The sequence below is a fragment of the Somniosus microcephalus genome, chromosome 12 (assembly GCF_052327205.1).
Source record: "Somniosus microcephalus isolate GS21.2 chromosome 12, FLI_Smic_1.0, whole genome shotgun sequence".
In the NCBI taxonomy this organism is placed as follows: domain Eukaryota; kingdom Metazoa; phylum Chordata; class Chondrichthyes; order Squaliformes; family Somniosidae; genus Somniosus; species Somniosus microcephalus.
The window spans coordinates 86062673-86075091 of NC_140998.1; the positions used below are offsets into that span (position 1 = coordinate 86062673).

Consider the following 12419-nt stretch of genomic DNA (forward strand, 5'->3'; position numbering starts at 1 on the left):
TGTAGATATATATATAATATTGATGTACAGAATTCACACCAAGGAGTAATCAGCTGTTTGAAAAGAATGGAAAATTTAAAATGATTTCTTATTCAATTGCTCAACTATATTCCAAAGCCAAAAGAAGCATAACCGCAGCCTGTACAAGATGTTGAGATTGTTGGATTTGTGAATACTCTGTCGTCTGATGTTTGCATAGCATTTGATCATAGTTTCTAATTGTCGCTTATCATTATGGGGCCAGATGGGTTTTTCTACTGTTTGACCCTTGATATCTGTCTCTCTCCAGTCAGAGGAGGAGCTTGATCCAGAAGAGAGAGACAACTTCTTGCAGCAACTCTACAAGTTCATGGAGGATAGGGGTAAGAGCTTCTTTAAAATTGAAGCTGGCCTATTGTCTTGTGTATATTATTTTGACCTATTATCAGTCTCCTTAGTGCTCCTAATTTAATGCAAGTCTAAAAGATATGGGCAAAGTCAATAAATAAACAAGCAGAAGTGTTTTTTCTTAAGTTAAAATATATATGAAAATGACATCAGAAATACTTTGGTAACTGTAAGACTAAAAAATGTTCAGAAAAAAAGAAACCTATAGTTACTTCAAATATGTCACGCTATACAGTGTCCTTGCCCAAGAGGAAGTCCTCTGCCAGTGCTTCTTTATAACAGGTCACTGAGATTGCAATTCAGAAACAGCATAGAAACATAGAAGATAGAAGCAGGAGTAGGCCATTCGGCCCCTCGAGCCTGTTCTGCCATTTAATGAGATCATGGCTGATCATCCAAATTCAGTACCCTGTCCCTGCCTTCTCCCCATACCCCTTGATCCCTTTAGCCTTAAGAAATATATCCAACTCCTTCTTGAATATATTTAATGAATTGGCCTCAACTGTCTTCTGTGGTAGAGAATTCCACAGGTTCACCACTCTCTGGGTGAAGAAATTCCTCCTCATCTCAGTCCTAAATGGCTTACCCTTTATCCTTAGACTGTGACCCCTGGTTCTGGACTCCCCCACCATTGGGAACATCCTTCCTGCATCTAGTCTGTCTAGTCCTGTTAGAATTTTATAAGTTTCAATGAGATCCTCTCTCATTCTTCTAAACTCTAGCGAATACAAGCCCAATCGACGCATTCTCTCTTCATACGTCATTCCTGCCATCCCAGGCACCAGTCTGGTGAATCTTCGCTGCACTCCCTCCATGGCAAGAACATCCTTCCTCAGATAAGGCGACCAAAACTGCACACAATACTCAAGGTGTGGTCTCACCAAGGCCCTGTACAACTGCAGCAAGACATCCTTGCTCCTGTACTCAAATCCTCTCGCTATGAAGGCCAACATACCATTTGCCTTCTTAACCGCCTGCTGCACCTGCATGCTTACCTTCAGTGACTGGTGCACAAGGACACCCAGGTCTCGTTGCATTTCCCCTTTTTCCAATCTATTGCCGTTCAGATAATAATCTGCCTTCCTGTTTTTGCCACCAAAGTGGATAACCTCGCATTTATCCACATTATACTGCATCTGCCCAATCACCCAACCTGTCCAAATCATATTGGAGTTTCTCTGCATCCTCCTCACAGCACACACGCCCACCCAGGTTTGTGTCGTCTGCAAACTTGGAGATATTACTTCTAGTTCACTCATCTAGATCATTGATATATATTGTGAATAGCTGGGGTCCTAGCACCGATTCCTGCAGTACAGGAAACTTTTGATTAACCGGCACCTAAATAACCGGAAATGTCGGTTAACCGGCAAAATTCAGGAGTAGATTCAGGTGACTTTTATTACTTGCCTTTCTCCATGTGTTGCTGTGCAAGGGTGTGGCTGCAGCTGTTGCTAAGCTACAGATAAGCTTGCAACTTGTGGCCATTGTTTTGAAACTGTTGCTAAGCAACAGGGTTTGTTGCTTTATACGGAGCTCTCGGCTCTGTATCTTTTACTATAGCTTTCGGTTATCCGGAATGTTTGATGAACCGGCACCATGTCGGTCCCGTCCGTGCCGGATTAAAAAAAAGTTTCCTGTACCCCACTAGTCACTGCCTGCCACTCAGAAAAAGACCCGTTTATTCCAACTCTTTGCTTCCTGTCTGCCAACCAGTTTTCTATCTAAGTCAGTACATTACCCCCAATCCCATCCTTTTATAATGGACTCTAGCATTTTCCCCACTACCGATGTCAGGCTTACCGGCCTATAATTCCCCGTTTTCTCTCGACCACATTTTTTAAATAGTGGGGTTACATTAGCTACCCTCCAATCCATGAGAACTGTTCCAGAGTCTATAGAATTTTGGAAGATGACCAGCAATGCATCTACTATTTCTAGGGCCACTTCCTTAAGTACCCTAGGATGTAGATTATCAGGCCCTTGGGATTTATCGGCCTTCAATCCTGTCAATTTCCCTAACACCATTTCCCTACAAATACTGATTTCGTTCAGTTCCTCCCTCTCATTAGATCCTATGTCCCCCGACATCTCTGGGATGTTATTTGTGTCCTCCTTTGTGAAGACAGAACCAAAGTATGTATTTAATTAGTCTGCCATTTCTTTGTTCCCCATTATAAATTCCCCTGATTCTGACTGCAAGGGACCTATGCTTGACTTCACCAATCTTTTTCTCTTCACATATCTATAGAAGCTTTTACAGTCAGTTTTTATGTTCCCTGCAAGCTTACTCTCATACTCTGTTTTCCCCCTCTTAATTAATCCCTTTGTTCTCCTTTGCTGAATCCTAAACTCCCAATCCTCAGGTTTGCTGCTTTTTCTGGCCAATTTATATGTCCTCTCCTTGGATGTTATGCTATCCCTAATTTCCCTTGTTAGCCACGGTTGAGTCACCTTTTTTGTTTTATTTTTATGCCAAACAGGGATGAACAAATTCTGCAGTTCATCCATGCGATCTTTAAATGTTTGCCATTGCCTATCCACCATCAAACCTTTAAGTAACGTTCCCCAATCCATCCTACCCAACTCGCACCTCATCCCATCGTAGTTTCCTTTATTTAAATTCAGGACCCTAGTCTCTGAGTCAACTACTTCACTTTCCATCTTACTGAAGAATTCGATCATATTATGATCGCTCCTCCCCAAGGGGCCTCGCACAACAAGATTGCTAATTAATCCTTTCTCATTACATAATACCCAGTCTAAGATGGCCCGATCTCTAGTTGGTTCCTCGACATATTGGTCCAGGAAACCATCCTGTATACACCCTAGAAATTCCTCCTCCACCATATTGTTACTAATTTGGTTAGCCCAATCTATATGTAGATTAAAGTCACCCATGATAACTGCTGTGCCCTTATTGCACGTGTCTCTAATTTCCTGTTTAATGCCATCCCCAACCTCAGCATTACTGTTTGGGGGTCTGTATACAACTCCCACTAACGTTTTCTGCCCCATGGTATTTCTCAGCTCGACCCATACAGATTCCATAGGATCAGAGCTAATATCCTTCCTTACTATTGTGTTAATCTCCTCTTTAGCCAGCAATGCTACCCCCCCTCCTTTTCCCTTTTGCCTGTCTTTCCTGAATATTGAATACCCCTGGATGTTGAATTCCCAGCCTCGGTCACCCTGGAGCCATGTCTCCGTAATCCCAATTATATCATATCCGTTTACATCTATTTGCACAGCTAATTCATCCACCTTATGACGAATGCTCCTCGCATTAAGACATAAAGCCTTCAGGCTTGTTTTTTTAACACTCTTAGAATTATTATTTACTGTGACCATGTTTGATTTACACCCTTGATTTCTCTGACTGCCACTTTTGCTTTTCTCCTTCCTGTCTTTTGCTTCTATCCTTGCTTCCCTTTCCCCTGTCTCCCTGCACAGGTTCACAGTACGTGATTCTCAGCTGGGGATGCTAAGTAAATTTCCGCCATCATTTTGGGGAGGTCAAATAATGCAGGATAAGTTCCTTAATAGGATGCAGATCTCTGTTTTCCATCTGCAAGTTAACGAGCACAAAAAATCACCAAAAATAACATTTAAAATAATTCTAAATTCGTGGATTAAGATGCAGAAGCCTGGTTGATATGTCTACTTAGCCATCGTTAACCAATGATGTACATATATTGAGTATGATATGGTTGCTTGGCCTGTTGTGAATATAACTGACTTGTAAAATAAGGTAAACCAAGTGAAAATTGACACTATTAACGTGAGGATGTATTTTGATGGTATGCATGAGATGGTACACTGAAGTTTTTTCAAAATTCTCTGGGATTGTGCAACGGTCTCTATATTTCTCTTGGATTAAAAATCTCTTAATTATTAAATGAGATAGCTTTTTGTATATTAGGGATGTAACCAATTGAATTACATTTCCTAGGAACACCTATCAATAAACCACCTGTACTGGGCTATAAGGATCTGAATCTCTTCAAACTCTTCAGACTGGTATATCGACATGGTGGCTGTGACAATGTGAGTTGCCCTAATTTGGGCATGTTAGAACGGAAAAGTGGTATTTCCTTCAGCTCAAGGAACAAAGTGGTGTAAATGTCATGAGTTTTTTTTGTTTTAATATACAAATTGATTTTTTTTCTATGTATTTTGTAACAATGTTTTGTATTCCAAGCTATTTGGAATTATTAAGCTAGCAGCTGAAGTTTAGCAGCGAATTCTTTCATTTTAACTTTTTTTTTAAAAAGACGCCTTTTTTATGAGGTGTGTGAGAAGTTTTCTCTCTTATTTGGGTTTTGGTGGGAGGAGCCTAAATATCTAATCTGTCAATTATAACCCCCAAGTACATACACTGAAATTAAGGATCATTACAGATGGACAAGATTTAACAATATGTTCTGAATAAAAGTACTCCAGTTTATTTCAGTTAGGTTTTGTGTGACCTTTTGAGGAGGTGTGAGGGGTCCTACTTCATGGATTGTTGGACTGAAGAGTGCTGAAATACAGGAATTCTAATTGAGTTCATTGAGTATTATTCCATAAGTTTCCCGTTGGAAGATATCTTATCAGCCATGGTGGAAAAACACGATTACAATACATTAAGATTTCCTAACACTACCAGAGGTTAAGTAGTGAATTGTCATGACTGTTGACTGTGCAGTGTGAATATGTTTGCCATATATGTATAATGGAATATTGATTGTATTTATTTTTAAATTACATGTTCCTCCTTTTTTTTCTCTGTCACTGAAGTGTTCTTTTCACCACTCAGGTTCTCTTGCACTGAACACCATTCTAACAATAAGTCTAAAATATTTGCCATTCCAGCCTGTGATTTGACCACAAAGAGGTGTTCAAGAGTGGCTTGGGGCAACTTGCTCGAAGATCCTTCCTTCCTTGTATTCTTGTACTTGGCCTCTGCTTTGTACCACCCTTGAAAAAGCTAAAATAGGGAACAATGGTACAAATTAGTATGTTGTGCTTACTTGCATTCTTATTTTGATTCCACCGTACAAAATTAAATGTCGATGCCTAAGATGAAGTTAAATGAATGCAAATTTAACATAACCCTTTTGAAATGTATAGATGTATAGAAGGGTTAAATAGTTGTTCATGTTGCATTTTTAAAACTTTACCAGATATTTCTTTTGTGCTAAGCATCAAGTGAGGCCTCCCATGAACTGAAATGTGACTTTGCACAATATCTGATCTGTAGCATTATTCAAGGGTCGAACAGAAACCCTTGTTACGATACTTTGGTTACTGGATGTAGCACAAGCCCTCTCGTGATCTACTAGCCTTCAGATAGTGTTAGAATGAACATGCTGCTGGATAGTGGTTTTGGCTGCCAATTGTGGAACATGTTTATGAAAAGTAACAGATAAACAGTAGCAAGGGACCTTACAGTACCACCCTTCACTAACTAATGAAGTGTACTGTAACATATTTGTGGGGGTTCATAATGGCCCACCAAACTCCACGAATCACTTCCAACACTGCAGTATAGTTATACAAGAAAAACTGCTGAGTAGAGACTTCCAATAGAATAATAACCTGGCCTGCTTCCTTCCATCTCAGGAGACCAGAAAGTGATTGATAAATAATAGCTGTACAAAAAAAAGGTTTCCTGAAGCAGTGTTGTCCAATAGGAATTGCTGACTAGCCAGAGGCATGGCTACGATGACACTGTTTTAGCCACATGCACTAATTTTAGTAGCTGAATCTTCATATGTATATTTACTGATCAAACATCTGCCACCATTCAGTGTGAAACTTTCCAGTCTTTTTCACCCACAATTGGATTTCTGGCATGAATTTATCAGACTCAGCACATCTTCGTTCAGCTTCTAGGTTTTTGTCCAGCATTTGCGGGTGGTACATAAACTTCATCAGAGTGATTGCTGAGAATGTTAACTCTCACAAGACACTCCAGACCCACCCCTGCACTCTATCCAGAACACAGTTGGATGTTGATTGCAGCTGTTTATTAGTTTGGTTTGCTTTCTTCTGTTGACCTGGAGTGGTTTTCTGATTGGTCAAGTTGACCACGATGACAGCTCCACTTTCCATACAATGTTGCTGGTGTTTCCATGGTACAGAAGTCTGATGTGTTGCACACCATTTTAGCAGGTTACCAATAAGCAGTAACCATGGAAGTAATATATTAATATATAACATATTAATGACTTGGACTTGGGTGTACAGGGCACAATTCCAAAATTTGCAGATGACACAAAACTTGGAAGTACAGTGAACAGTGAGGAGGATTGTGATAGACTGCAAGAGGACATAGACAGGCTGGTGGAATGGGCGGACATGTGGCAGATGAAGTTTAACGCAGGAAAGTGCGAAGTGATACATTTTTGTAGGAAGAACGAGGAGAGGAAATATAAACGAAAGGATACAATTCTAAAGAGGGTGCATGAACAGAGAGACCTGGGGGTATTTGTGCACAAATTGTTGAAGGTGGCACGGCAGGTTGAGAAAGCAGTTAAAAAGCATATGGGATCCTGGGCTTCATGTATAGAGGCATAAGAGTACAAAAGCAAGGAAGTTATGATGAACCTTTATGAAACACTGGTTTGGCCTCAACTGGAGTATTGTGTCCAATTCTGGGCACCGCACTTTAGGAAGGATGTGAAGGCCTTAGGGTGCAGAAATGATTTACAAGAATGGTTCCAGGGATGAGGGACTTCAGTTATGTGGATAGACTGGAGAAACTGGGGTTGTTCTCCTTAAGGCAGAGAAGGTTGAGAGGAGATTTGATAGAGGTGTTCAAAATCATGCAGGGTCTAGATAGAGAGAAACTGTTTCCATTGGCAGAAGGGTCGAGAACCAGAGGACACAGATTTAAGGTGATTGGCAGAAGAACCAAAGGTAACATGAGGGAAAACTTTTTTACGCAGCGAGTGGTTATGATCTGGAATGCACTGCCTGACGGTGGTGGAGGCAGATTCAATCGTGGTTTTCAAAAGGGAATTGGATAAGTACCTGAAGGAAAAAATTTTGCAGGGCTACGGGGAAAGGGTGGGGGTGTGGGACTAGCTGAAGTGCTCTTGCAAAGAGCCGGCATGGGCTTGATGGGCCGAATGGCCTCCTTCTGTGCTGTAACCATTCTATGATTCTAAAGCACACACAAAGATCAAAAAGCACTCGCACACTGCTTTTCGCCTTAGCAACAAGCACACAAAAAGGTTCAAATACACATGCGCACTCCATGCAAATATGAGTATTGAGATCTTGTACCCAATGACTGTCTTATAAAAACTTACTAATCAAAAAGAGTTAGCCAAATTTCGATTCCCTTATAGCTACACGCGGCTAACGTATTGGACAACACTGTCCTAAAGTACTCATCCATAGATGGATACCTAAAGAAGTGCTATGAGGCCGTGTGAAGTCATGATTGCTGATGGCTTTGCAATTAAAACACATTACTGTATCAAAACTATCTGGACTTTTGATCCAACTGACCATTCACAGGACAAAGCAAGGTTACAATTAGCACATCGATATATGAAACATTAAATGGCCCAGAAATTCGGGTCGGGGGCTTCCCGCGGGTGCAAGCCCCCGACCTGCACTTACCTAGCGCGCCGGCCGTTGAGCTGTGGGCCCCCATGGAATTCCGATCCGGGGCCTGGTCCAGCTGCCGGCGCGCAGTGCTTGCGTATCCCAGGGGCGCAGTTAGTTCGATGCGTGGGCCATGGGGAGCCAATCGGAGCAGGGAATACTACAGCCCCAAAACAGCACTAAATCTTCAAATAAATTTTTTAAAAATCACATTTTTTAAATAAACTATAAATTACATGAAATAACTTTTAAACAATAATTTAAATTTTTGAAAAAAAAATTATTTTCTAACGGGGCTAAAAATAAACTTACCTTGCTTTAAAGTATTTAAAAATAATAAAACTGCGGAAAAAATGTTTTAATTTTAATTAATTCACCACTTACCTTGTAAAAAGCATGTCTAACTTCTGGAGACTTACACTCCTGGGAAAACCTGCAAAAAAACCCGAAGTTCGATGCGCACGCGCAGCCTCTCCTGCGCACGCGTTCGACCTCTGAACCTCTTCGTTCAGAGGAACGGAAGTGCCGGTTTCCCGCGCATGCGCAGTGCATGCAGGAAACCGACACTTCCATTGGGCTTACGGGTGAGTACCCCGTGCGTACTCACCCGTGGAGACCCGAATTTCTGGGCCATTAAGTTTAATCACAGCTGGTTTGAGTGTTCTGGTGATGTTTGTATATTCAGCTAGACTAGCAGTTGTAGTGAGACAAATTTAAACTGACCAGCCTAAGACTTGTGATTCGTAAATTACTTAAACTCCCTATTTGTTACAGTGCATGCATTATGAATTGTATGTCAAGTGAGCACAGGGGGACATTTTGCACATGAAAGGTGCTATGTAAATTATTTGTTCTTGCTTCAGCGACTGTTGCTGCCTCACAGTTGCAGTTGTACACACTTTAATTGATTAAATAGACTGAATATTTTCTTCTGTCCTATACTTTGCTACTTGTATGCTTTTGTGCAGAGTCCTGTGTATGCTGCTCTTAGACGAACTGATGTCCTGTGGTTATATTCACTTTTGGCGACAAAATGGAGTGATAACCTTGTTGCGCTAAGCAATTTGAAATTCTGTGTATTAAAATGTTCAGTAGATGTCATTTAAGTGAATCTTTCTGTTGAGTGAGTCATTGAAGTGGAAAATTTACGACTGCTCTCGGGGTATACTCAGAAACATAGAAGATAGGAGCAGGAGTAGGCCATTCGGCCCCTCGAGCCTGCTGTGCCATTCAATGAGATCATGGCTGATCATCCAAATTCAGTACCCTGTCCCTGCCTTCTCCCCATATCCCTTGATCCCTTTAGCCTTAAGAAATATATCTAACTCCTTCTTGAATATATTTAATGAACTGGCCTCTACTGCCTTCTGTGGTAGAGAATTCCACAGGTTCACCACTCTCTGGGTGAAGAAATTCCTCCTCATCTCAGTCCTAAATGGCTTACCCCTTATCCTTAGTCTATGACCCCTGGTTCTGGACTCCCCCGCCATCGGAAACATCCTTCCTGCATCTAGTCTGTCTAGTCCTGACAGAATTTTATAGGTTTCGATGAGATCCCCCTTCAACCTTCTAAACTCCAGTGAGTATAAGCCCGATCGACACAATCTCTCCTCATACGTATTTCCTGCCATCCCAGGTATCAGCCTGGTGAATCTTCGCTGCACTCCTTCCATGGCAAGAACGTCCTTCCTCCGATAAGGCGACCAAAACTGCACACAATACTCAAGGTGCGGTCTCGCCAAGGCCCTGTACAACTGCAGCAAGACATCCTTGTTCTTGTACTCGAACCCTCTCGCTACGAAGGCCAGCATACCATTTGCCTTCTTAACCGCCTGCTGCACCTGCATGCTTACCTTCAGCAACTGGTGCACAAGAACACCCAGGTCTCTTTGCACTTCCCCTTCTCCCAATCTATTGCCACTCAAATAATAATCTGCCTTCCTGTTTTTGCCACCAAAGTGGATAACCTCCCATTTATCCACATGATAGTGCATTTGCCATGTTTCTGCCCAATCACCCAACCTGTCCAAATCGTACTGGAGTTTCACGACATCCTCCTCACAGCTTACCCTCCCACCCAGCTTTGTGTCGTCTGCAAATTTGGAGATATTACATCCAATTCCCTCGTCCAGATCATCATTAATATATATTGTGAACAGCTGGGGTCCTAGGCCCGATCCTTGCGGTACCCCACTAGTCACTGCCTGCCACTCGGAAAACGACCCGTTTATTCCAACTCTTTGCTTTCTATCCGCCAACCAGTTCTCTATCCAAGTCAATACCTTGCCCCCAATCCTATGTGCCTTAATTTTGCACGCTAATCTCTTATGCGGGACCTTATCGAAAGCCTTCTGAAAGTCCAAATACACCACATCCACTGGTTCTCCCTTATCTATTTTACCAGTTACATCCTCAAAAAATTCCAGTAGATTAGTCAAGCACGATTTACCTTTTGTAAATCCATGTTGACTTTGTCCGATCCTGTCACTGCTTTCAAGTGCTCTGCTATTACATCTTTTATAATGGACTCCATTATACTCATTAATACTGGCTCCCGTTAACTGAATCATTTTAGCTAGATGTGCCTCTGCAATATATTTTTGCCCAATTACATATATTTAAAGCTCAAATATACACTTTCTGTGTAAATTCTTTAATGACATCTCTTATTTTAGTTATCTTCAGAAAACTGCCACTGTTCCTGAAACCTCCCAATATAACTACACAAGCAATTATGTAACTAGAAATTCTGTAACATTTTATTGATGAATTCCTGTAAAGTGGATATAGCTATGTGGCAAATGAGTCTTTCAGTCCAGTGGAATTGATTGTGTTCACTGTTATTGGTCTAACAGTGGAACTGTACAAAATTGGATTGATTATCTATTTTAGAATAATGTTTGTTATTGAAAGCTATCTGAAATGCAGCCACTAAATTCTGCTTCTGTCTGTAGATTGACAGTGGTTCTGTGTGGAAACAAATATACACGGACCTCGGCATTCCAATTCTGAACTCTGCTGCCTCTTACAATGTAAAAACTGCTTATAAGAAGTAAGTAGTTCTGATATATTTACTTTTTCACGTAAAATTCTGTTCAGTCATTGGCAAATTTTTTGTGTATATGGAGACTAAGATTCATTAAAAAAATCCTGCATTTTTGATGGACACGCACCATCTGCATTTGTACTGCTTTTTCCAGTGCTGCTCTGAAACTTGTTAGGGGTCACTACAACAGCCCTGCGATGGAGCATTTTAAACCCAGTTCAAGTGTGGAGAACCGATCCAGGACTGGTGATGCAACTGCCTACACATTGATATCTTGCATATATTATCCAAGGGGTGTAGGTGGAAAACCAGATATGGTAGGTTTCCATGAAGCTGCTTTTGGACTGGGACAAATGGGGCTATCTCAATTTATTTCATGAGCCTTCCTGGGACGAGAGAGGGTGAAACTTTATATGTTCACATTAGAAGTGTTTGCATTTTTCCTTCAATCCTCCCTCCCTGTAGCATTTCCAATTAATTCACTGAAGAATAGGGCACGCATGGCTGCAAATGATCTGACTTCAAGCAAGTACGTAATTCAAGAGCAAGTTGTGCTTCTATAATTTGTTTCATATTGTACTAATATTCTGAACAATACTGAATGCTTCAGAATTTGCTTTCATCCTGGTTCTGTTCAAATTAAATCACAATGTTTCCACCTACTACTGAGCAAGATGGTCTGGATCCACAAGTTGCAGATTCACAAACATTTCCCAGATTTCTTAGTTGCAGCTTGTTGTCGTGGAATGTGTAAACCTTTTCAATTTCAATGTGTAGCCAGGACAGACTGAAGGACATAAGTGGGCAGGTAATCTTTCTGCTTAAAAAAAAATTGCATCTAATGGCAAGAATCTGTTTCAAGGAAAATGTCACCAGACTGAATGCTGAAAAGGGGTAAGTACATTGAATGGTCCAATTCCCTGTGGCTAGTTTTTTTTGAATGTGTTTACAGGGCATCATGCCTTAACTGATGTAAGGGTAACATAAGGCAATAGGATTCTCTTGCAATGCGCTGCTCGATAATATTGGGATCACTGTTTGAAATGCTTACAATTTTTCTCAAGATTCTGCTGCCTACTGCTGGCTGAGTATTTTATTGTGCTGATACTAAATAATCGGGTAATAAGAAAGTAACAACCCAAGAGTGGTCTGTTTCTACTCTAGATTTTTCTCTTGTGCTTACATTATCAGGCTACTCCCATAGGTGAGCCTTTGCTCCCTATGATTCAAGAGTGTGCCTTTACTTAGCAATTTGTACTGCGCCCAGGGGTCGACCATTACATGATCTTCCTTAACTTTAGAAGGCAGTAGAATAAATAGACCATGGCGTAGTCTATACATGCTAAACATATTTATTAGAAACAATGTGCATTTATATAGCGTCTTT

General features: G+C 41.0%; 1 protein-coding gene across 3 annotated transcripts in view; it reads left to right on the forward strand.

The window, feature by feature from the left end:
• arid4a (AT-rich interactive domain 4A) overlaps window positions 1–12419 on the forward strand; it is a 107847-nt gene that overhangs the window by 56748 nt on the left and 38680 nt on the right. For all 3 annotated transcript variants that reach the window (XM_086003269.1, XM_086003270.1, XM_086003271.1), the window contains 3 exons: window positions 290–362; window positions 4340–4434; window positions 10941–11038. In XM_086003269.1, coding sequence (XP_085859395.1) covers window positions 290–362; window positions 4340–4434; window positions 10941–11038 — 266 coding nt within the window. The remainder of the gene's footprint in view (window positions 1–289; window positions 363–4339; window positions 4435–10940; window positions 11039–12419) is intronic.